This window comes from Rutidosis leptorrhynchoides, unplaced genomic scaffold (assembly GCF_046630445.1).
Source record: "Rutidosis leptorrhynchoides isolate AG116_Rl617_1_P2 unplaced genomic scaffold, CSIRO_AGI_Rlap_v1 contig95, whole genome shotgun sequence".
Classification (NCBI taxonomy): Eukaryota; Viridiplantae; Streptophyta; class Magnoliopsida; order Asterales; family Asteraceae; genus Rutidosis; species Rutidosis leptorrhynchoides.
Window position 1 is genome coordinate 19,316 of NW_027266888.1, and position 25,332 is coordinate 44,647.

General features: G+C 34.7%; 4 protein-coding genes across 4 annotated transcripts; all 4 read right to left on the reverse strand.

Moving 5' to 3' along the window:
• Window positions 1-862: 862 nt before the first annotated feature.
• Window positions 863-3,822, reverse strand: LOC139885317 (probable WRKY transcription factor 32). The gene is made up of 5 exons (XM_071869237.1): window positions 3,594-3,822; window positions 3,464-3,486; window positions 2,242-2,927; window positions 1,963-2,121; window positions 863-1,175 (listed from the first exon to the last, which is right to left on the reverse strand). The coding sequence occupies exons 1-5, from the start codon at window positions 3,820-3,822 to the stop codon at window positions 863-865; spliced, it is 1,410 nt and encodes a 469-aa protein (XP_071725338.1).
• Window positions 3,823-4,666: 844 nt separating this feature from the next.
• LOC139885314 (eukaryotic translation initiation factor 5A-like) lies at window positions 4,667-6,436 on the reverse strand. The gene is made up of 5 exons (XM_071869235.1): window positions 6,314-6,436; window positions 5,315-5,437; window positions 5,162-5,218; window positions 4,851-4,925; window positions 4,667-4,771 (listed from the first exon to the last, which is right to left on the reverse strand). The coding sequence occupies exons 1-5, from the start codon at window positions 6,434-6,436 to the stop codon at window positions 4,667-4,669; spliced, it is 483 nt and encodes a 160-aa protein (XP_071725336.1).
• A 3,207-nt stretch (window positions 6,437-9,643) lies between these two features.
• LOC139885322 (probable LRR receptor-like serine/threonine-protein kinase At2g24230) lies at window positions 9,644-12,213 on the reverse strand. The gene is given in 2 exon segments (XM_071869243.1): window positions 9,644-9,927; window positions 9,930-12,213. Coding segments are annotated over 2 exon segments (2,568 nt in total).
• Window positions 12,214-17,772: 5,559 nt separating this feature from the next.
• On the reverse strand, window positions 17,773-24,052 carry LOC139885318 (ubiquitin carboxyl-terminal hydrolase 23-like). Its single transcript, XM_071869238.1, has 9 exons — window positions 23,723-24,052; window positions 22,946-23,060; window positions 21,969-22,079; window positions 21,322-21,494; window positions 20,641-20,964; window positions 20,134-20,259; window positions 18,542-19,955; window positions 18,319-18,403; window positions 17,773-17,926 (listed from the first exon to the last, which is right to left on the reverse strand). Exons 1-9 carry the CDS (start codon window positions 24,050-24,052, stop codon window positions 17,773-17,775), a joined length of 2,832 nt encoding a protein of 943 aa, XP_071725339.1.
• Between the last annotated feature and the right edge of the window lie 1,280 nt (window positions 24,053-25,332).

Below are 25,332 nucleotides of genomic sequence, written 5' to 3' on the forward strand. Positions count from 1 at the left end.
TTTTTGCTTCGAAGTAAGTTTTGACAGCTACAAAAACCTGTGAATGATGAGTCAATTTTGCCATGACTGGGGTGACAAGAATAGATTAGGGGCATACTGTTTCTTTGTCCCCCAAAGGACTGGGGAGGAATCACCTTTGTTTAAGGTCATGGGGCCAAAAAATTTACCTAATAATTTTGGGTGTATCCTTTTCTTTATTAAAGAAAATGATGGATAGCATATGGCATTATTCTGGAATCATAATTACCACACTGAAATAGGGACAAAACATGGACAATGATTGTTAGATGTTGTATGTTGGTAAGGGAAATTGTTAAAGTCTATAACTTTGTATATAGTACTGCGATAAATTAACAGACGATCGGATCAAACTTGATCGGTCATCGGTCCAATTTGGTTGGGCAAAATAAAGGAAAACTAAGCCTCGATCGAAACCAACACGACCCGGACCAAAAAAACCAAACTTCAATCCCTTTATGGACAAGAAACTGACCAAATCAACTACCAAAGCTCGATGTTTCTCGCAGTCATAGCACGTGCCTTCTCTTTCAAGGAAGCATAATAAAATTGCTAGATGATTAAGCAGTAAACTGGCTAATATATAGTAATTAAAAACTTTACGTTCAGTTACAAATAAGGCTGTTCCGATCCCATATCAAATCAAGGTGTGGAATCGGCAGAATATACAACTCTTCACTAAAGACTCAATCAGCTTACAATCGAAGGAAAGCAATAAATAAAGATATCCAAAAAACTCGCCATATCAGGAATTCAATACCTAAGATACAGATGCAGCATGACTTTATACAAGAACTGCAGTCAATTCAAGTTTTTTCTTTTTCAAGTTGTTGCCTAATAGTGTTTAGCAGGGTTTGATTTCGAAACCAATACTCAAAAGAGTTCGAGCTGGTTCGACTACCTTCTTATTATTCTCACCTCCTGCCTGATGATCTGTTTGATTCTGAATTGTCGAGTCATTCTTCTTAGGATTCATCGAAGCTGGGGAAGAAGCAGCAATTAAAGGAGCACTTGGTGGGCCATGCCTCTTTTTGGGAACTGGCATGTCATGGTCATGCACCCCTTTATATGTTATGATCACTGCATTTATGTTGTCTACAGCACTCTCTATGTGCTTTCGTACTGGACACCCAGCTGACGTGCACCTATAATAATTCCTGAAATTCCATGCACCCAGAAATTTTTGTAAGATGGGATAAATGTCAGATGAAATGAATAATATAGTATTCAATGACGAACTAGTTTCGCCTTGTCCAATGAGTATCATGCAAGTCCAAATCCTGTTTCTTAACCAAACTGTGTCCAAAGCATTTAGTCAAAACTCGAGCTATTTTCAGACAGGGAGCAATCACTCTTCATTATTGAGAAGTGAAATATATCAAACATGTATTTACATTTTATCGAGATAATTTACACTCTACGAACAACTAGGTTCAGTGTTGTAAGCTTACTTGTATATGGACTGAAAAGTATAATCCAAGGTCACATTATCCACATCTATGAAAGAACTCAAAACTCAAGAAACCAACATGCGCGACAATAACACTCGCAGTAGTTCTTCCCTAAATATGTATATCAAAACGAGAACACAAACATAATTCTTTGGCTGGTAATAAGCATGTTTAAGGAGAAGGCAAAACTACATCGAGTTAGTTGTCTAGACCCTTAGAAGCTAATGATTAAACTACAATTCATGCTTGAGATGAAATTAGGGAACTAGTGGCCATCAACAGGATTGACGACTAACTTTTCAATGACTGTGTTGTTCCTCTCTGATCCTTGACTATATTTCTACTTTCATATTTACATCAGAAGACACAACATTCAGTTTCCATGTATTAGTATCTTCAATAATATCTATGTTTACATGACTACTTATCACATTTAAAGCAGGTCAAACTAGCCAAATCTATGAAGGCAAACCATTAAGATATGGAGATGTACCTAGGATGAGGATTACCCTTCACCATCTTTTGTCCATACTTGCGCCACCTGTATCCATCACCTGAGATCCCCACATCACCAGCTGCATGCACAACAAATTTGGGCTGCTTTCCAGGTTTTGATGGCTCAGCTGACCTTTCCAAGTTGCCTTTCTTCATTCTAGTAGCAGTGAAGAACACCATATTAAAAAGAATATCATCAATACTAATGTCCATAAATGTATACAAGTAGGACGCATGATTAAAACTCTGGAGAATAATTTTCCGATAGCAAACTCACCTTTTTGGCTCTGGTTCACCGTTATGCTCCTCTTTGGCTTGCAATTCACCATTCCCCTCACTGCCAGCTGAATTGGGCCGTTTTGTTTCAAGAGGCACAGATTTTTCCTGAGCAGGTTCTTTTGACGATAATGGCGGATCAGGGTCGTTAACCTTTTCAAGTCGATTTTCTGTAATAATATTCCCTAAAGCAGCTCTTTCAGAACATACAGGCCTATCCCCTAAGCTGTTAATCTTGAAAGCTGGATCATGACTGTGTAGCCCTTTATTAACAATTTCCACTACGTGTCCAGTATGGTCAGAGCATTCAATCTTCTTGGCAGAACAGTCAGATTTTGAGCACTTGTAATAGCTTCGAGAACCTTGAGGGCTCTTAACTTGCTTCTGCCCATATTTTCTCCAGTTGTAACCGTCAGAAACAGGCGACTTCACGGCAGGAACAACAACGATGGATAGAGGGTTAAGGTTAGAAGATTTTCGCTGATTAGCTTCTACAATGGCACCGTTGTTGACTTTTGAAGAAGAATATTTACGTTCTGCAAGAGTTGGACTTTGAGCAGATGTTGGAGATGATTCTGACAAGGTAGGTGGACAGAGAGTTGGCTGAAGCTGAGTTTGCGTCTGAATTTTAGCACCCTGTGTAGCTACAATCGCTGAAACTTCCTGATGAGAGACCATCTCTTGATCCTGGAGTTAAAAAAAGTAAAGACACATGATGATGAAAAGGAAAACTAAAGTGAAGAAGAAATAAAAAGTCGGGACCAGTCTAGTATTGAGGGGGCGAAGAAGGAAACCAGGTAAAGTTTCAAGGGACATAGTAAACAAGAGGTTCGAGGCTTGCCTTTGTACCAATGAAAGTTTAAGATCCAATACAAACTAAAACTTAAAAATAAGGCACTAAGAAAGTATCAGTTTTTTTCTCCAACTGGTACATTACATCATCCTACACTATCATGATAACACCTTCTTGTAAGCCTACAACATTCACATTCTACAAGGCTGATGCCTAAAATATAAACATGGGGAGAGGACTAAGGGAACGGTGTCTCCTATTTCCAAGCATTCTTATGATTTGCTCCAAACTACAGTCTTTCCTTTTCCCAATTTCACTAACACTTATGTAAAGATCGTACTCAATAATGCAAACTAAAATACAAAAAAAGGAGTAGGTGTGCATACAGGACAAAGCTGACTACAAATAAAAAAACATTACTAAGATTTACCTGTGCAGCTGTGAGATCATCACCTACAAAATTTCCACAAATATTTGAATTATTTTCTCACAAAAATAAGAAAAATCCATAAAAAAAAGAGCAATTAAATGAAACAGTAAGAAAGAAAGTAAAAAATTACCAGCATGTTGATCGGTAGTGATTAATTCCTCAGTAGTTGTACAAGGAGGCTCTTCTAGGGTTTCTAATTGTACGTTCTTCTCCTCAACTTCGCCGCCGCCGATGATTTGAGACGATTCGGTGAGCTGGAATCCACTGAGTTCACTCTGCTCTACCTTTTCTACTTCTTCTTCTTCTTGAGACGATTCGTCGTCGTTTTGTTCGCATCGTTCAAGCTCAACTTCTTCCATAACCGAATTTTCTAGAGAGTTACTAAAGTGTCAAAAACAGTATGATTTGTTTTTTTTTTTCAGAGAGAAATTCTTGAAACTCAAGTGTGTGAGTGAGTGGGAGAGGGAGAGAGAGGGTATATTTGTCTCTGACTAAAATTGACTCGTGGTGTTATATTTTTTATTATATGTACTACTGGTTGATTAGACGCCGTCGAATTCTCCGTTATAACTATTGATTAGGATCACCCTTCATTTTGTTGACTTAGACCAAGCTCTCACGGTCACGGTTGTTTGTTGACCGTAGATTTTGACTGGGGATACGTTCAAAAAGTGCTGTCTAATTAATTAATTTATTTTTTATTTATGTAATGGTCCTCATGGACTAGATTCTTTATTGCATTATGTTAGATTTTGTGGGAGTATTTTATTTACATAAAATATTAAATATTCTCCCGCAACGAAATTGGGTTATTTCATAGAAATATCTAACGGGCCTTGTGTTAAAGCCCATTTGTACACACATTAATAGCCCATTTTGTGGAAGTAGTTTTGAAGGACTTTGGTTGACTAAAAAAATAAAATTTAGGACTTAAAATCAAGTTTACCACATCGATATCAATTTCGAAAATTTAAGTGTTTAGATAGTAAGAAACTAAGAATGTTATACAGAAACATGAAAGGATTAAAAACACAATAACAAAATTCCATCTACAGCTTTCTTCCTCTTATATAACAAGCTTGAGGAATATTTAACTACAAACCATCTTTATAAAAGTTTGTCACTTCCATACCCAGCAGTAAGTATATAGAATATTTCCATCCCTGTACAGCCATTAGCCTATAGAAAACTAAAGCTGAGGGGCTAATTTTTAGGACCAATGTCCTTTAGAGCACAAATCTGTTCCTCTCCCATCGAAGACATGACAGACACCACGAGGTCCTTTCCTTCAGCAAACCCATCCTTGATCTAGAGAACACAAAAAAAGGGTTTCCTGTTATGAGATGAAGCGAGCAAAATATTGTCGAGTAGTAACGGCACAAGGTACCTGAGTGAGCAGAGCATCATCGGTGGGAAGCTTCAGATCATCCTTGGTGTTTCCGTTATCAGTAAGAAGACTCACCTACAAGACAAGCCACGTTAATCTAGATTTTTTGAAAAAAATGGTCAAGAGAAGAACAGGAATTTTGTTAACAAACATGTTTTGTTGGTTATTCAGTTATTTTTTCTGTTAAACGAGAAAGATGGGCCAGGATTTTTACTTGGAAGCACCAAAAAAGCATGGTCTATCAAGTACATGTCGACAAAATTGCCATGACAGCAATATACATGACAAATTGAATTAGAAAAGCAACTTACAAAGCCATCCTCAGAAATATCAATTAGCTGATAGTCAGTACGATTAACGTGAGGGACCTGTCATCAAAAACAGAAAGTGTGTAAAAGGATAGGTAAAAAATGAGAAACCTTTATAACAAGGACAAGAGGGTGGTTAATTTTGAATGACATTACATCACAATTGTGAGATGAAGGCACGATATCTTCGAGTTTCTTCCCATTAAATATATCAATAGCCACAAAGTGGCACTTAGCATGTCCATGCTTCCCTGTCTTAGAAGTTGAAACCTCAACAACCTGAATTTATAAAACACACAATATCTCAGCAGCAAGAAACCAATAAAAAAATAATAATTCAAAACTCTGCTCAGGAGTGAAAAGAACAAAAATTTGAGAAAGAATAACAATTCAACGCATAGAAATATATTTGTAATTTTCTTTATAATCTAGAAACACTAAGTTACCAACATGACAGCATATGTCAACCAACCATTACAAAAATAAGAAATTAGACATGTGCCATATATATTAATCGGCAGATATCTACACTTATCAGAAACAGTAATCTTGACTTGTGTCTAAAAATGTCAAAATTGTCATGCCAAGCCCAGTGTGCTTCAATTAATGGGACGCTCTAGCTAACAAGTGAAGCTTTAATACGATACAATTGATGACATAGCTTGATTGTCAACTAAGTTCAAATAAAGAACACGACCAACTAACTACCCATCTGAAGATTAAGGATCCTTGTCGTAGCATTAGCCCAACTTCTAAACTAATTCATGGTAACATTAGGCAAAAACTTTGATCATTAGGCTTCCCGAAAGTGAATTATTCATGAGTTTGTGCATACAAGTTCTTTGTTTAATAAAACGACAGATTTAATTCCTTGATTATCATGTTTAGTAAATTAAACCAGGACAACAATTAGTACTTAAACAGACCAAACCTATCATATGAAGCTGTTGTACCGAGCTAAAACAAATTGATCACATCAAATTACACAAACAACAAAAACAATACCAGCCTATCCAGCTTTATAACTCAGATTAAAACATCACAAAAACTGTATTGCTACTTACTTCCATTGAAAAACACAAAAACCCTTGATTATTCACTTGAAATTAAACAAAAACATGAATGTTTAAGTTAAAGAAGAGGTACGTATGATACCTTGCAAGGTCGTTGTTTGATGACGAGGTAGCCATTCTTGCGGATGGTACCAGCTTGTTGAGGATACGTTTTCGAGGCTCCAGCATCAGCCTTAGACTCGAACTGGTGTTCTTCGTCAGACATTATTATTTTTTCTTCTCTGGTCAGATTCTCTCTCTAGAAATTTTGGGCGTTTCTTTCTTTCTTTCTTAATTTCTTACTCACTTTTATAATAATAACATGTAGAAGACGAGACGAAGAAGACGAAGACTTGTAGAATTCTTATATCACTCACCGCTTGTGAGTGTTAGTACGTTAACCATGGTTTAATGATGATTGAATCCTGGCCGTTGGATTCTTATGTCGGGTTAAGAGTCCGTCTTGGATTAAACCGTTAGATTGCCACGTCATAAGTATGTACTACTATTTGCGGACCACATACATGATGGGTTCTACATTTTATTTTGGGTGGGCCGAAAGTTGATCAATCGAACTAGAATCGATATATCGAATTGAAATCGGTAAACTTACGACTCGGAAAGACAATTGGGCCGATTGAATATCCAGTGAATATACCCTTTTATTTATTTTCTATTTCAATAGAAATTGACTGATTTTCTTTTTAATCAAAAAATCAAATCAAACCACATCAATTAAATATTCAGATTCGTTCCAATGGGAATTTATGCTTGATATTCAAAGTAGAATAAGAAATTGAGCATTGAATTCTGACGACATTCCATTTTTCAACAACTAAGCATTGAATCGCTCAAGTAGTAGCTTAGAGGAATCCAATTCCATCTTCAATAACTCAATATCAACATGTACAGTATGTTGACTTTTTTAACAAATATAGCAGTACATCTACTCCTTCCATCCCTAATTTACCGTCGTATTTTCAAATGTAAATGTTTAGTATTAGGCGCGGAAGAAGTACCTAACAAGTAACAACAGTCTTTGGATCACTTTGGAAGAATTCAATTTAATGTACAAGAAACGGAACACAGTACTTAAAAATACATGGCCCAATCCATTAGGACATCCTGCGATTACAACAAAGCCCTTCAATTTTCTTGACATGTTGACAATGGTGTTTATTTTACTCCTCCATGATTCAATGAACCTAAAAATTAAATGTGATACTTATTTTTCGGAGGGAGTATTACACTTATTTCTCGGAGGGAGTATTTTATTTTCCTGGACCACCATATGCCATTTCCGTTTGCATGCCTAAGTCAATACCATTCCCCCATTATATTAAAAAAAATACCATTCCCCCATTTTCAATTTTCACAAACAAGAGAATTGTTTGTTGACAACAAATTGTTGCATTGCGATCTTAATTATATATGCATTGTCTAGTTTCAAACATGTTCTAAAGTCTTAACATCATCCTTTCAAGTTTCAACTATATCTATTTCGTTAAAAGTGAATTTTTGAGATGCATTAGGAACGAGATAACACATATGCTCCGGACGTGAAAAAACGAATTCTTACTAGGAGTTTAAGTAATTAAGCTACAAAAAGAAGTTGTGTAAACTATATAGACATGAAAATATCTTTAACTCCATTATCCATCATAAAGCTAAGGCATGCATGGCCACTTTATCGTAATGAATGAGAGTTACTTTTTGGTAGATGAAAGTTGAATTTTTGTTGCTTAAATGATCATTATTTCACAAAATGTAACCATACACTACAACAAATCCATCATGATATATAGTGGTAATTGGTAAATGTAGATAAAAGTCTTATATATTATTTACAAAAATAAACAGAACTATGAGTTCCATAAGGCACGAGCATAGTGGCAAAAACTTACAAAATGATGGGTCCAGAGAAAAATCATTGCAACTTCTTTTTCATGTGCTACCTTTTTCTATGTTTGTATTAGGGTAAAATGTCGAGCTGTGGTCTATTCTAGTCTAAGGTTTATATTTTCAAAAATAAAACAAAATGTAGTAACATTTACCTCATATCGTAAAACATTTTTCTATATCACTCTTTATTAAAATAAGTGTACAAAATGTAATAAATGTACTATCATCTTTTTTATTTAAAATGTATAAGAAATGTGTTAATTAATTAAAGACGAAAATAGTATTTCCATTTAGAGGAAAGGGGTTAATTATATTTTTATTGAAACATGAGGGATAATTCCTAAAGTAGATCAAACCTCATGGAGCTTTTCGTAATTTACCCTTTATATTATACTTACTGGAGTGTAATGTAACTTTCCAGTTTTGTTTGTGTTGATAATAAGTAAACCACATTATAGCATTGACTTCAATAATGCAATTTTAAAAGTATTATTAGTATTTTTTTCGGTTCAATTCAAGTGTCTCGTAATAAATTTTTTTGATCTATTTTAAGTTTATTTATTCCAATATTATTCTTATATATTTATTTTAATTAATATTTTATTTTAAATAAATATTTATGACTTTTAAATAATAAATAATTGACAAATAAATAATTTTTTCTATCATTAATTGTTTTCTTAAAATTCACAATTTTTTTTACGAAAAATGAGGAGTCTATTTAAGAGTAATGTTATACAGAGTCAGCATCTTTTTCTTTTCTTTTCTTTGCTGGAACATCTATTTATTGCAGGCACAGAAATTCCAAAACTGATATTGACATAGCAAAGTATATGTCTAACATGAATGCAGATTTTTTGTTTACAACTAAGGGAAAGATGATAATAATAAGAAGATTAGAGAACCTGATTTGCTAAGGGTCCTGTAAGTGGTCCATGCATGATTTTGGGAAAAAATATATTTAATGCCACTCTATGAATGTCCTTTAATGTATTCACAACTACCAACCAGGTCCACTATTAATGTAAACAGTATTTTCCTGCAAAAAAATTGACCTTTAAATAGTTTAGTTACAGTGAAAAACCAGATATTCATAGTTAACTAACAAACAAGGATTGATTTTTTTCACAAAAAGACAGCAACTTTCCACAAAAATGACCCCAAATCTATAACTACAGATGCAACTTTTCAAAATGACCAAGAAGTAAAAGTAACTTTCCATAAAAGTGATTCCAGCACATTGGTCATGTAATTCCAGGTTAATCTAGCTTTTGTTACTGAAAGAAGAAAAAAGATGCAAGTTGAATGCTATGTTTCAAGGATCAGACTTTTGTGTACATAAATTAGGCTTCAGTGCCACTAACATGGGAAGTTAAAGAAAAAAATCAAAAGACCAAAACAGGATTTCTGGACTGATGTACATTCCTTTCAGTGGCATCCTGAACAACTCACAAGAACAAAAATACCTGATAAAAAAAATGACCAAAAGGGAAAAACAAAGTACAACAAATTTGAAATTATCATTAGATTCTCATGATGGTGGCTCGATATCCTTAAGAAGTCCGACTATCTGATGCATACTCGGTCGCTTTGATGGAAGATCAGCCGTGCATAGGTAACCAATCTTGAGGGCCTCTTCCATTTGCTTCTCGGGACCTGTCTCGAGAATTTTAGGATCAATGGCTCTTAATCCTTGATTCCTTCTAACTAATGATCTAACCCAATTCACCAAGTTTGTTTCTTTATCTTCTGGATAGTCGTCTCCTATTGGCTTCTTTCCCGTAAGAAGCTCAAACAGTACCACGCCAAAACATAGATATCCGATTTTGGAGTCGGGGAGTCGTTTTCGGATTCTGAGAACTCCGGTGGCTGGTACCCTGGGGACCCATGAAGGATATCTTCGTCGATGCCAGTACCGAAAACCTTGGCCAGCCCGAAATCGGATAATCTCGGCTCCAGGTTCAAATCTAGATAGACACTACTAGCTTTGACATCCCTGTGTATTATCGGAGGCGAGCAGCCATGATGAAGAAATGCTAAAGCTCGTGCAGTTCCGAGTGCTATTTTATGACGAAACCGCCAAGTTGTCAGTAATCCTTCAGACCCCACATTCTGAATTCCGTCATTTCCACCTTCTTCTTCCCATGTGTCCATGCTCCAATCTTCTGTTACTTGAAGAACTCCAAGTGGCAAGTCATGAAGCAAGTTTTGCAAATTCCCATTTTCCATGTAATCATAAATGGCGATTCTTTGGTCACCGGCTAAGCAATATCCGGTCAATGGGACGAGATTTGGGTGCTTGATTCGGCCGAGATATTCTAATTCTCTCGCAGCTTCTCTTTCCGTTAATGTAGAACCATGAACCAGAACTTTCACAGCTACATGAATACCACCAGGAAGAAATCCTCTATAAACAGGACCAAATTTTCCTTCGGCCAAAAGGGTTCCTCTATCGAAATTCGACGTCGCCGACAAGAGATCGGCAAATGTGATATTCAACAATGGCTTCTCGAAAATAACCACAGGGACTGAATTTGCTTGCTTAACATCTGCAACCCATGTAGTAGAATCAGTCTGGAACGAGAATGGACCAGATATGTTTTGTTCTTCTTTATATGAGGTCTGCTTCACTGCCCAACTTCTTGGTTTTCTTCTACAACCGAAAGCTAGAAATAGTAAAGCAGCTAACAAGCAGATCATTGACAAAGTCAGAGCCAAAGCAAGCTTGAGGCCTTTATGGCTCCTCGTTCTTTTCTTGAAGAGGCTGGAGTCTGCAGCAATTGGACAACTGTTTAACGATCCCAGGAAGGCCGATTGCAGGGTGTTCGAGGAAATCGAGGAGTCGCATAATGTGAAGTTGTTGAACGAGAAGTTGTATTTCTCCATATATGGGAGCTTCTCTAATACAGCCACCGGTATTTCTCCGGTCAAGTTGTTGAATGATACATCAAAAATTTCAAGGCTTTTGACAGCAAGTATCGGAATGTGTCCAGCCAGATAGTTGTTAGAAAGATCAAGAGCATGCAAACTACTCAGTTGTGAGATTTCACTCGAAATTTTGCCAATGATATGAGTTTTTGACAAATTGAGGTACTCCAAACCAGAAAGCATTTCAATTTGCGGGAATACTTGAGCAGAAAATCTATTATCCGCGAGATTAAGGTGTTTTAGATTCCGTGCTTGGCTCAAAACATTGAATATATTTCCACTAATCTGATTCTCAGACAAGTCTAGATAAACCAAATGAGACCATATGGAGCTAGCATTATTAGATTGTACCTGAGAAATGTGGCCCTGAAACTGGTTCTTGCTCAAGTCAACCACTTCTAATAGCTCATGGAAAACTCCCATTACTGAACCTTGAAAGGAATTCTCTGAAATGTTAAGAACTGTAACTGACTTCAATCCGGATAAATCCGAATCCCGACCTGAAATTCCGTTCCCGGCAAGATTCAAAGTCCTGAGCTTAGGAAATGCAGCACCGAATCCATCAGGTAAAGACCCAGTTAGCCAATTCGACGAAAGATCAATAGAAACCAAAGACTGGCACTTTGTAATCCCCAAAGGAATGCTGCCTTCAAATGCATTTCCTTTGAGCTTAAGCTCTCCCAAACTAGCAAGAGAGCTCATTGTTGCCGGAATTTCGCCAGAGAAATTGTTGTTGGACACATCTAAGCTTTCAAGCAGACCGAAATTGCCAATGTTGTTGGGAAGTGAGCCAGAAATTTTGTTAGAGGAGAGATTAAGACTCTTTAGTGAGCCAAGACTCCACAAATCTGAAGGCAAAGATGTGATTTTGTTGTTGCTAAGATCCAAAGACTGAAGCTTGCTTAACTTCCCAATTGTGTTATCAGGTATAGGTCCGGAAAGGCCTAAACCAGAAACCACTAATCCAATAACATCATTCTTTGTGGAATCACAGAACACTCCTTGCCATGAACAATAAGGAGCAGAGAAATTGTAAACATGAGAGGAAGATAAGCCCATCTTAGTAAACAAGTCATTAAGATAGTACCCATCTGTGTTAGGCTGTGGTTGACAAGCCAAAGGCTTGAAAAACAGAGAAAGAACCAATATTGAACCGAAAATACCAACACCCATTAACGATTTCAGCTTCAAAATTGGAAAAGATAATGTGTGAGAGATAATAAAAATCACCAACAAGTTCAAATTGTCAAGGAAATCACCATACTAGAGTAAAAACAGCTTCCTGAGATTCTCTTTGACATAAATGCAAACACCTTCTAGTGAAGAGAATGGCTTTGAGAAGTAAAACCAAACCCAAAACCACAAAAAGATAAAATCTGGTTATAAGAACACGAGAATACTGTTGTGTCCATAAATCCCACCTAAAAAACGACAGTAAAAAAGACAAAGAAGTGGGAATGAACAGATAACAAAATGGGGGGTTATTTAGAGGACCAATTAAGGTTATGAGATTTCGAATGTGATTTTTTGCAAGAAGCCAACAAAAACAACGAAAGTCCAAAAGGTAATTTGTCCCTGTGTCTCTGGTAGAACATGACACTGTACCATGTAGAATAGTGTTCAAAAGCCAAAATAATTGAATAGTAGCAATAAATTAGTGGTATAAGTATTGAAACACAAGGTTTTAAGACAGAGAGAAGAGGGGTTTATTGGGAAGCAAAGATGACAGTTTGGGTTGGGAGTAGACAGAAGTTGAAGCTTCATAAATGAAATGAGAGAGAGAGAAAGTATATATCAAACAATGGGTTTTTTTTTAGGGTTGTTCAGAAATTTATCAGTCTTGTGTTGGTGGGTATTCAATGATTCTTCATCATCGAGCTTCATTCATCACCTTCATCTTCTTCTAATCATTCTACTAATGGGAGTTTTTTCAAAGGCGTGGGTTGAAACTTACAGACTTTAGATTAATTAATGATGTAACGACCCTCAAAGTTTTCATAAATGTTCAAGTAAATCCCTAAATATTACTTCTTCGTGATTAGGTCTTTGAAATAGTAATATAATCGCTTGCATTACAATTTGTCTTCATATCTTTCCGTCCATGAATAATTTACAATAATTTTCTTTATTTATGGATGAATAATTTACAATAATTTTCTTTATATATAATCCATAAATAATTGGAATTAAAGTCATTCATATAGTAATGCAACACTTCATCGATTCTTTGTTAGACTCAAATTTAAGTGTATGCTCGAGACATTTAAACATTATAAGACTTAACATTGCACACTGGAGGAAGTTGGCCTTTATTAACCATTATCGTCAACTCCAAGTCGATAAATGCAAGTCGACATGATTAGCGAGCTCATCTATCGTTTTTCATTACAAGAACTCTTGAATAACACAGTCAATTAGCCGTTATTATGAGATCCATGATATTTACATGATCTATCGTGATTAAGCACTATTGCTTCAAGTCATTTCCCAATTACTACTATAGATATTTGTCCTTTACTCGCTTACAACATTCCAAGCTCTTTCTATAAAGTTTGAGGACCAAACACCCTCTTAATCCCAAGTTAGAAATTAGGACTGAAAAAACCAAAAAGGTCATGTCTTTTTAACAATTGTCAACAACACTTACATTATTTAAAAAATGTAAGTAAAGTTAGTGGTTCTTCACTTCTTTGTCTCTATTCTGTTAAAAAATCAACATAGGAATTATTTATTATTTCTAATTATCTGCCCAATTTTATTGTGAAAATAATAATAAAAGAACCCATAAAGTTTGTGCATTTCGTTTAAAAAACTACAAAATTACGTGTACGCATTCAGTAAGTGGAGTTGTCTATTTAGTGAAAGCAAACTGGAAATGAAAGTTCGTTTGTTAGTCAAAATTATTGTCAACAGTCGGTCACTTAACACTTCTCACTTTACCATCAAAAAAGAAAAAAAAAAAAAAAAAAAAAAAAACCTTCTCACTTTTACCATAAAAAAAAACACTTTTCTCACTCTTGCTTAGTTCAAAGGTTTCAGAAAATTATTATTAATGCAACAATGCACGAGAAGGGTTATTCTTACAATGATGCTAAAAATACATCTCAATTAAGTAGATGATCTTGCGCATGATAAATCACAAAATAGAAAGATAATTTGCTCTCTTACGACAATATTTTGCTATACTCACCGATTATATTTAGTCATTTTATATTTAGTCATTTTGAAGAGATAATATATATTATATTTATTTCATGTATTTTTTTTCTCATATAATACTTTTTAATTTTTAGAATTTATAAATTAAATATATATTGTGAATTTTTGAGAAAAAAATAACAAAATTATATACTTTTTAAATTTGAATATGAACTTGAAAATTATATTTCAAATAAATAATTGCTTAAACTTAGATATAGAAATTATTTTTATCTCTTATTTGACTTAGTTATAATTAGTGTTTTGCTGCTCCCAATCATTTTATTAGATGACTTAGGAGTTAGGTCTATTTCAATTAGTAGCAAAATATTTACCCGTAACAAATAAGTATAATTTGAAGAAAAATATTTTTCTTCAAGATGAGATGAGTTACACAATGAAAAATACTCTCATGCCTATCTGATTTCCTTCCCATCCGATGTACAATTCATAGAAGAAAATTCTTTTAATTTAATTTCGTTAATTTTATTAAAATTAAGATGGCCAGCATCAATCTAAGAAGCATAAATCACGGAACTGGATTCCGAAAACTATCAAGCTGGATCACCCATTTTGTGGGACCTTTTTCCAATTTTAATTTTCAATATTGTAGAGCTAGGATGTTATTATTATAGTCTAAGTCGATCTAATTATCATAAAGAAGAAGCAGAAAAGGGAGAGAAACTCCACTAATGGAGGTTTTGATAAATGATAATGGAGTTGTTTTGGGATCATATGTGTGCGTTCGTTTTGTGGTTTACGGATGCTCGAGCATGCTCGAGTTTGCTTCAAACTGTCTTAAAAAATGTGTTTTTTATTAAAAGTGGCAAAAAATACGTCTCTTCAAACAGTTTGGAGTAAGCTCGAACATGCTCGAACATCCGAAAAATACGAAACAAACGTACCCTATATCATCATCATATGTATAAACGATGGTTGCTTGTGGATGCATTTTATTGGTCGCTAAGCTAAGTAATCAATTGAATCATTAACCTAGGAATATCAGAGACTGATTAATGTTGGCTTTGTCATTACATAACTGTTATAGTCAATATTAATACTTGTTAATTAAACAAGTTGCAGAGACAGCACCATCCAGTATATTATGGGCCGGCAGGCGTACACACACTCACAAATATATATATATATATATCGATTCTTTCCTATTTTACGGTTTAGTATACAAACTTTTTCTATTATAGAATGAAAAACATAAAATAATAAATTATTGACTATAAACAATACTATTTATGTCTCAAAAATACATGATGTTATTTTGAGACGGATAGAATATATCTTAATAAAAACATCTTTTGAAATTAATTAATAAATTTCACTTCGTATACTTAATTAGTTAATTAGATATATTTACTTATTACTTATGATAATTAGAAGAACATATACTAATGTTAGTTACCTTTTCTTTTTTGTTCGATAGTAAATTCATACGGATATATAGAGTGACGTTAGGTTAGTAATAATATAAGACTAGTGGAAGAAAAAAAATGAAATGAGAGCTAGCGTTACTTACAATATCCAATGTGGAAAGAAGAAAAATATGAATGATTTGGAGTTTAGATGTATGAAGAGTAACTATGAATCAACAGATCGACAATACATTATAACCAAAATCTTGCTCTTCATTAATTTATTATTATAATAATAATAATATACAATAATAATAATAATTGTCATCATATAGTATAGTACTCGTGAAGAACAGCAAACTTATTCGCTCCAGAAATTAAGAAGTGAGTCTATATACTAATACTACAATAATACCACTTGGATTTAGCTACTAATTGAAGCAATAAACTAATACAGTGATCAGTAAATGTTTTTATGATTTTGGCCTCCATTATTTATCATTGTCTATTAGCCGACTAAATTATGTGCATGGCAGAAGATAGATATTTTATTTATTTTTAGTGAGTACCAAGTTCATGTATGGTTCCTCAAAAAAAAAAAAAGTTCATGTATGGGAAATTAGGAATCTACATACAAGAAACTAGCTGTTTTTGAATCGATCATTTTATACATCTCGACTTTAATTTTAACGAAATATATCATGTTAAACATCAAATTAATTAATAAAAATAATTTATTACATTTCCAAAGTAATACTCCCATATAGGGATAGATGATAAAATTTGTGAAACATGTGATGTTCGGAAAGGGGTTTTTTTGAGTTAAAAAAAAAATGAAAATTTTGCGGGGTGACTTATAAGTATGGGCAGAATCATATATATAGTCGTGTTACGATATCCGATGTCTCGAAAATTCCATGCCAACCAAACCAAAATATTACTAGATTCCATTTTCATAAGTGTCGGACATTTTCACCTCGACTAACCCATAATTTTATTGATAAAAATGAGTACAATTCATATCTTCCAGATGCGAAACAACAAATATTTCAGGTCGAGTTTGACCAGTCTTGGCACTTATTTGATTTTTTATTTGATTTTTAGGGATGGCACTTATTTGACTTGATCATATATATCCGGTTCGGTCCACTTATTTGACTTAATTAAATCTATCTATATCTAAACAAGTCTAAACTAATTAAACGGACTCTATGAAGGTGTAGTGGAGGATCGATGACTAGCTATACCTAATTCAATTTAAGGGACAATCCATACCTTTGATGTATTAAGCAAAAATGTACATAACATTTGAAGTTATCTTATATACATAACATTTGAAGTAACTAAGATAACGTTAATTGTCAAGACATCGCATTTCTCTCGTTGGAACATAAAAAATAAATAAATTATATGCATTAAGAATATTAATTTTTACACAAAGATGTGCATGCATGCATGTTTAGTTCATAATTACAGATTTACAAAAGCATATTCATTTCATTTTCAAATCCGAAAACCCTGCTTATATTTTTTTTTAAAAAAAAATACTATATATTCATTTGCATTAAGATATTCAGTGCGGTGCATTAGAACGTGATCTTCATCAATGACTTAGCTAGCTTGCGGTGTCTATTAGTATTTATATACTAGTATTAGTAGTATAATTCATGAGTTGAGACAGAGATGCATGATTTCATTTGCTTCTTAATTTCATCCACTCAAACTCATAACAGCCAAAACGACCAACATACAGATAAATACTGTATGATGTACATAGTTTTCCTTCATGTTAGGAAATTGATTAATTGCAATATATTATGCACTTTGCTTTGTTTTGATACAAAATACAATGCACAATTCAAGGATTGATATATAGTTGTATGTTAACATTCATTCAATCGAAAGGAGCTTTATTTCATTAATAACTATTAGAAAATGAAGATTCATTTCAAAGATTTTCAAAGATTCAATACTACACTCTGCAAACATTACAATTAATTCGCTTACATTCTCCCCCAAAATCAAGCTGTCATCCCATGACATTAAACTCGTAGATAGAAAATCCCTAGTCTCAGCCCCTTCCGTTAATTTAAAACAAAACCCCTACGAACAAGAATTGGGAAGGAAAAAGAAAGAAATAAGTTAATAACACCTTAACATGAACTTTCTATATCCTGAATTGCTGGTTTCTGTATCTGTCTGTCCTTGCTTTCTTAAATTTTGATCTACTTGATGAAAGTTCTTGGAAACGGTTTGGTCCGCCACAGATTACTGTAGGTTCTCTTACTTTCTTCCTCTTACCCATGTCATAAGCCTCATCCCTGTAAAAAGATACAAGTGCAAATTTAACACGAGATCGCATTTAACATTACTTCTCCCACGCCGCTACTAGGATCCTGAACAATGACTTGCTTACTATTTCTTCTTCACAAACTTAACATTGGAAAAACAATTGTGATCGAGGGGCTATATATTGTAAGTTTTCAAACAGCTACATGCAATCTTACTAAACATCTTGATTTGACATCGACATACATAATGAATTTCTACACAATTCCCATTCCATGGTTTATCCTGTTCCATGGTTCATCCTATTCAACCAACGATGCTAACTGGTTTGATAAGTTTTAGTAGTTGACATTTTATTATGCTACTTACAGATTTAATGAAACTGGATGAGAAATAAAAAGGAGATTGACATGTTCAAACTCACCATTCATCCGGCAGATAACCAATGCTTGTATTCATAGTAGAAACTTCTGCAGTTGAAGGTGACTTTGTCTCATCCCAACGGGGAACTGAAACAATCAAGGAAAATAAGTATTTCAGTTTGATGATGTTTAATATAAAGAGTCTCCACTTTTGATGGTAATACTGAGGAAATTCAACGAGTTACAGATGAGTATTGAGGGAGTTTAGTATGGAAAACAACTCACCAACTATCTCTGCCAGGCTTTGGGCATTATTCTTTCTCACAGTTCCATTCAGTTTCACATTCATCAATTCAGATGGCTCACTAGCATTCTGTTGGCTTCTTTCCATGATCGAACTGGAGCCAAGCTGTAATTGCTCGGTTGCAAGCACAGCACCATTCTGATTTTGTCTGTCACTGGAATCTCTGTCCATGATGTTCATAGAGGGACCACTTTCACTCTTTGTGGCAGCCTTTCGACTGTGGTTATTTTGTGAATGGCTTGAAACCAATGAATTTGCCATGGATTTCTCAGACGTAGATGGTCCAAGATTTGACGAAACACTAGACTCAGCTAGCAAATGTTCACCAATATGGGTTTTTGAAGTTCGTCTTTTGGTCCTTTTGAGTTTCTTCTTGCGAAGCCCTAATGTGGAATTGAGAAGATTTAACTTTAAGCCCACATGCATACTTGTAATCTGGCACTTCTTCTTATTCTTAGTCTTCTTCTTCAGTTTCTTTCGGGCAATGTCATCTTCAGCTTTAACTGTACTATTCAAACACTCAATTTCCACATCAGAAGAGGCTGACAATGGGCCAGCCTTTCCTTTCACTATATGTGCACTAGAACCGGAAACAACGTTGTCAGGCTTGTCGCCCGCAGAGTTCTGTAAGCCATTGCGGATGGGGTCAACTGAGACACCCAAAATGGTTTTGGAAATCCCATTCACTTGACAATCATCAATCTTAGAATCAATTGCAATGGAAGTTTTTCCAGGATAAGGAGTAGTACTGTTTACAGATGGGAAGGATGAGGGCTTAACTTCACCTAAATCTGGAATTTTATCAGAAATTCCAGATGGATTGTTCTTAAGAGATGCACTCAAAGCAGGTTCTACAATAAGATCCTTTTTAGGCATCAAGGACTCTGTCATCACAGAGCTCTCCTTTGATGAACCATTAAAAATTACTTCTTTCTGTGCATTAAGAGATTCCACCTTTAACTTATTCTCCGCAGAAATATTCCCTGCTTGTTCTTTCGTGCGTTGGTTGAAAACTGAACATATTTCATTGCTGTTGACATTTGCTTTCTGTGTATTAAGAGATTCCACCTTTAAATTATTCTCAACAGAACTATTCCATGCTTGTTCTTTCGAGCGTTGGTTGAAAACTGAACACATTTCATTGCTGTTGACATTTGCTTTCTGTGTATTAAGAGATTTCACTTTTAACTTATTCTCAACAGAACTACTCCCTGCTTGTTCTTTCGAGCGTTGGTTGAAAACTGAACATATTTCATTGCTGTTGACATTTGCTTTCAAGTTTTCTTTCTGAAGAAAATTAACAGGTTTTCTTGGAAGAAAATGTTTTCTATCCCGAACATAAAACAGCATGTAAGCCTTTTGATCCAGAACTGTCCTTTCACTAACTTGGCCAACCTAACTCATTTTAAAAATAAAATCCACTCAGTACTTCAATTTTCACATCACCAGTACCAAGCACAGCAAGGAACCCTAAAGATACATTTCAAAGACTAGAGAACATCTTGCATAGAGAAACCTCTAACTAGCATAAAAAAACCAGAAACTGATCAGGAAAAGGGGTTATTTTGAGTACCTGACTGTCATCCAGGGAATACCACATGCCACTTGATGTTCGAACAAAGCAGGAATAGTGCCCAGAATGGTTGCTCCATCCATAATGCACCAATACACCATATAGAGTATATCTCAAATCTCCTCTCTGACAAGTACAGACAAGATTAGTTATATGTGTACTTTGTTTACAAACTAAGCAAGTCATGATGTGCTACTTGACCAAACAAAATGAGGCATGGAAAAATAAAATCCAAGGGAGAATCTGAGCGACTGCCAAGGTCTACGATAAATTATAACTTAACAGCACTGAAAATCAATGAATAAAGAATACTAACAACCTAAAAGTTATGAAATCACAGTTAAGCAGTACAGACCAGTGGAAAAATCCTGACATATAACCGACTGCTAAACTAATTTGTGATTGATCCAGCAATTTAATTTCAACTTCATGAATGCTCAGACTATAATCTCCCACATAAACAAGTAAAAACTGCTTTGATTGGAAGTGTTGAAAAAGTTAACGCACATCAGGGCCACTGACAAAAGGTTTCACGTCCAAAGTAGAACCAAAAGCCACTTTCTTGTCAATCTTTTGTCCATCATATGATCGAAACCGCTTTAGATGGATATTAAGCACATGAGGTGCCTTGTCAACTGTAAGCCGTTTCAGAGCCCTGACTTTCTGCTTGCAATTTTCGCACTGATACTGCTTCTCACCTCCATCCAACTCCTCTGCTGCAGTAAAGTTCAGAAGAGCCTTATGCAAAGAATCTACCTTATATAACTCAAGGCTTAGATCTAAAAATGGATCAAATGTGTTGGAGCTGTGAGAGCATTGGGTGCATTGCACCTGCACAAATGGGTTAATTTCAGTGTGATAGGACATGTAGTTACAGAAATAATAATACAACGAAAGAGACAGATAATATCTTTTCTGAAGATAGAGACAGAATATCATATATTAGAAACATAACGTATCAAACGAATACTCAACACTTATATATCACATTACATGATATGATTACAAGAGCAAAGGAAACAATGAAATATATCATTGACATCATTTTCCCTAAATCTAGCCGTCCAAAAGCATTCTGAATCTAATATGAATATTTCTACAACATTCCCCCTCTAAAGCAACTGATCCGCCAGTCACAGTTTGAGAAGCGATTGTCAAACCTACGAGGAAAAAAAAGATATGATTTACCTGACTACGAAGGCGTCCGCCAAAGATTCTGTGCACCAGACTATTCTCGTATGCACTCGCGGATCCAGTAGGCACACCTGAAGGTAAGCAGCATTTATGCATTGCTTCCAATAAGTTTACCATGTACTCATGAGCATCCTCCTGTCTAGCATATCTGAAGCTCCTAGATATGCCTATTTGATGGTTAAGAATTCCAAATCATAGACACCGATGCTTTAAATGTAGATAATTATAATAATAATGGCTCACAGCAAATATAAGAATCCCTCTTTATAACTGGGAATGATTTAGAACATACATGGCTGGGCAGACGTCAAGAATAGCCAAGGAATAAGGCGCAAGACATGAAACGACATTCCAATCATGGTGGAGGACATATGCCCACCTAGACCACATCCCGTAAAATAAAGAACAATTTTACGTGACAAAAAACCTTGGAGCAACATCAGATTAAAGAGATAGAAGACAAAATAGGTGGCAACAACACACATGTTCAACCAAACTTTGCCAAATAACAATCCAATCACATATTTATGTTCTAAGAATAAAATATAATCCAAAAACTTTAGAATGATAACACTTAGAAGAAATTTTCCAAAACATCTCAAGAGTAACTCATTAATTGATTTGGGACAATAAGAGGATACGGCGCAAATTTGAGACAAGATCTTTTGGTGCCAAACTTCTCCCAGATAACTGCCGAGCACGGCTCACATGTTTCTGGATTGCACATAAAGCACAAAATCCAGCAATACGGCCTTCACAGGGGAATCAAATCATATACGTGACCAGGAGAATCATAAGAATGCAGTCAGTATAGTCAGGGTAAAACACATAAATAGTTTGCTCATTGTAGATAATTACTCGGTAGCAAACTAGCAATAGATAGCAGGCAACAGTAAAGAGAAGGTGTAGTGATCCTGAGAGGACAACACAAAGAGAGTGTTTTATTTATTTATATATATGGACCCTTTTAACAAACCAGCTTCTGAAACCCAAAAGAATATGCAGATCAGATTCATCAGACACCAAGTAAAATAAAACTGATCAGCTCAGCAGCCTACCCCACAGCTTCCGACACCAAAAATAAAGGAATATGAAATCAATATTCATTGTGTAAATATAAGATCTGGGTACAGGTTTCTGACTTCTCAGAAAGATAAAAATGTGACGCTTACAACTATTCCAACACTGAAAAGATGGCCACTTTTTCAAGCACAAGGCTTGATTAAGTTTTGCTTCCCATCATACGGGACAGTTGTCGTATAAGCAAAAAAGTTAATAGACCAGCTTGACTGAGGTTTAATTATTGTCACTCAGTTTGTTCTAACATGTGAGGAACAACTATTTCAACAGTGAAACAACATCCAATTTTTCAAGCACAGTTTATTTCAAGTCGGGATTAAGGAAAAAGTTGGAAGAAGAAGAGCTGGGCTTGATTTGATCAGGTTTATTTATTGCCACTCAGCCTTGTCTAATATACGACGATTACAACTATTCCATCACCGAACGACAACATTCAAGCACAAGGCTTGATTAGGGTTTATGTCACGCCTTACAAGACAGTTGTCATTTAAAGAGCAAGTAAGAAGGAGGTGCTGAGCGAGGAAGGAGAGAGACTCACAAGAATTATTATGTTTTCCACTTTGCAGATATGCTGCTAAAGGCTCTGTATATGTCAAACATTGCACAACAGAATTGAGAAAACAAGTGTTTCCAAGATTCTCCAAGCCCGCACCCTGCAAGTTAATCCATTTCATCATCATAGTTAAACTTCTGTAACTATAAAATGAAGGAGAACAAAGAGATTTAGGCGTTACAATCATAATATCAACAGCCAAATCAAACTTAATAAAAAAATATATTTTTGTAATAGAAAAAGATAAATACTTTTAAAACCATATTCCCATGAACCAAATGTTTAGAAATCAGAAAAATTCGCATAATTTCCAAATGCAATGCCATTCATGCTAAACTGAGTTTTTAATCATAAAATTAAAAATTCCTGCAGAAACTTTCCTGTTTTTGGGCCTGATCAATCCTATTGTCTGGTTTATCAAGTTAAGTATAGAGTTCCAAATCGCAACATGCGTTACTTGGAGCATAAGTTAGACATATAAGCTTGAACAACATTGGCATTATACAGAAGGAAAGCTCCCATTTACATGCTAGCCGACACAACTTCAAAGCATTTAAAACAGGACAACAAATCAGTGAGATCACCACAAATACGAATTAGAACGAGGAAAATGGTAACGAACAAACAGGGAAAGACAGGACCTGTAGCAGCCAAAAAGATCGACCTCAAGATCAAAGACAACAAATTGATCAAGGAATTGCAAATACATTAGTAAGACTATGAACTCTAACATAAATTAATAGAAGTAAAAGGAACACTCACAATTCTCCTCACTGTAATCCCAAAACTGAGCTCCAACCCATTTTCCTCAAAATCCGACCCGCGACCCTTAGTGACACTACAACCGACTGACAAGTTCCCACACTGCTTTCTGTGATCGGAATTAGTAGGGTTTATCGTCTCAATCTTAAACCCTTCCCTGTCATTATTATTATTAATGCCATTGCCAAGCCCATTAAGCGGGTTCCTGGCTTTATGAAATTCGATCATCTTCATCCCACTCTGGAACACGGACATAGTGGAAGAAGAACCAAACCCGTTCGCATGATCGCGGATCTTCAATTCCGACGAAGTGATCACAGAATGATCCATTGTTTTAATTTTTCGTCGTCGTCGTCTTCAACAAAAATCTTGTTACTTCGTATAATCCTCAAAATTACGACATACGATTCCTCCGAACATCCAAAATTTCAAATCTTAAACAAAGGGCAAGAATGATAATCAAGGTTTGGGATATGGAGAATTTGATGAAAGGGGACAGCTTTTTTGTTGGATTTCTGAGAAACAGAGAGAGAGAGAGAGACCACTATTAAACCCTACAGACCTAAAATCATAGTCAACATTTTTAATTGCAGACGAATCAGGTGGATGGTGTAGCTTTGAGTATGGTGTGGTGCGATGTAGCTGATTTTTGTTGCCTACATCAATGATTAGGGGTGCATTTATTTTCGTAGGATTAAAATTTCAGAATCTAATACATATCTAAATATTAAGATGCGAGATTTGAATCTGAATTTGAATAGAAATTTATTAAAATTGTTGGTTTTTTAAAAATCTGAATGTATTTTAATATAAACATATATATTTCTATAATTTAAAGAAAATTAGTTTAAAATAAGAAAATTCTTTCACATATATCATATCAAAATTCAATACTAATTGATTAAATTTTTTATCTCTCTACCAAAATATGGATTAAATTAAAGAATTAACTAATCAAATTAATACGTCATATAATTATTTGATTTTAAACGAAATTGGACAATCGATCGATGTACTATATACTCCATAGTAGTTTTATATAAATCATAGATCGTGTTTTGTTGCAAAAATATGTTTCAGGAAGTCAGAAAAAGATACGTTGGTTTAGAAAGAAAATAGAAAAATATTTTAATTAATTAATTATAATGATTAATCAACATTTGAATTCTATTAAGTTAAGAAAGTGTCACTTTTTCAGAGATAATAAGTGAATTTTTTAATAAAAAAACAAACATTCTTAATGGATCAAAATCTAAATCATTAAAATTAAGAGGTATATTAAGATCCATTAAGTCCAAATAAATAGAGCCTAGATTTGTGTTCATAGTTATACCAATAGTTAAGTGCCAAATAGGATGTAATGGAGTGGGCATTATATGGTTCAACCGGAAAATCGAACCGAACTGATTGGTCTAATTTGGTTTGGTCTGATTTTTAAATAAATAAATTAGAATTTTTTTTTTGATGAAAATAAAAATTAGAAATTTGGTTGACCAAACCTAGCTTTGTTTTGGAATATTTCAATTTTTGTCTCAAAGTTCAAAGCGTTTAAACTATATAAACATACTTGATTAAAATTTGGTCTTCGTGATTTTTGAGCAAGGATGTTT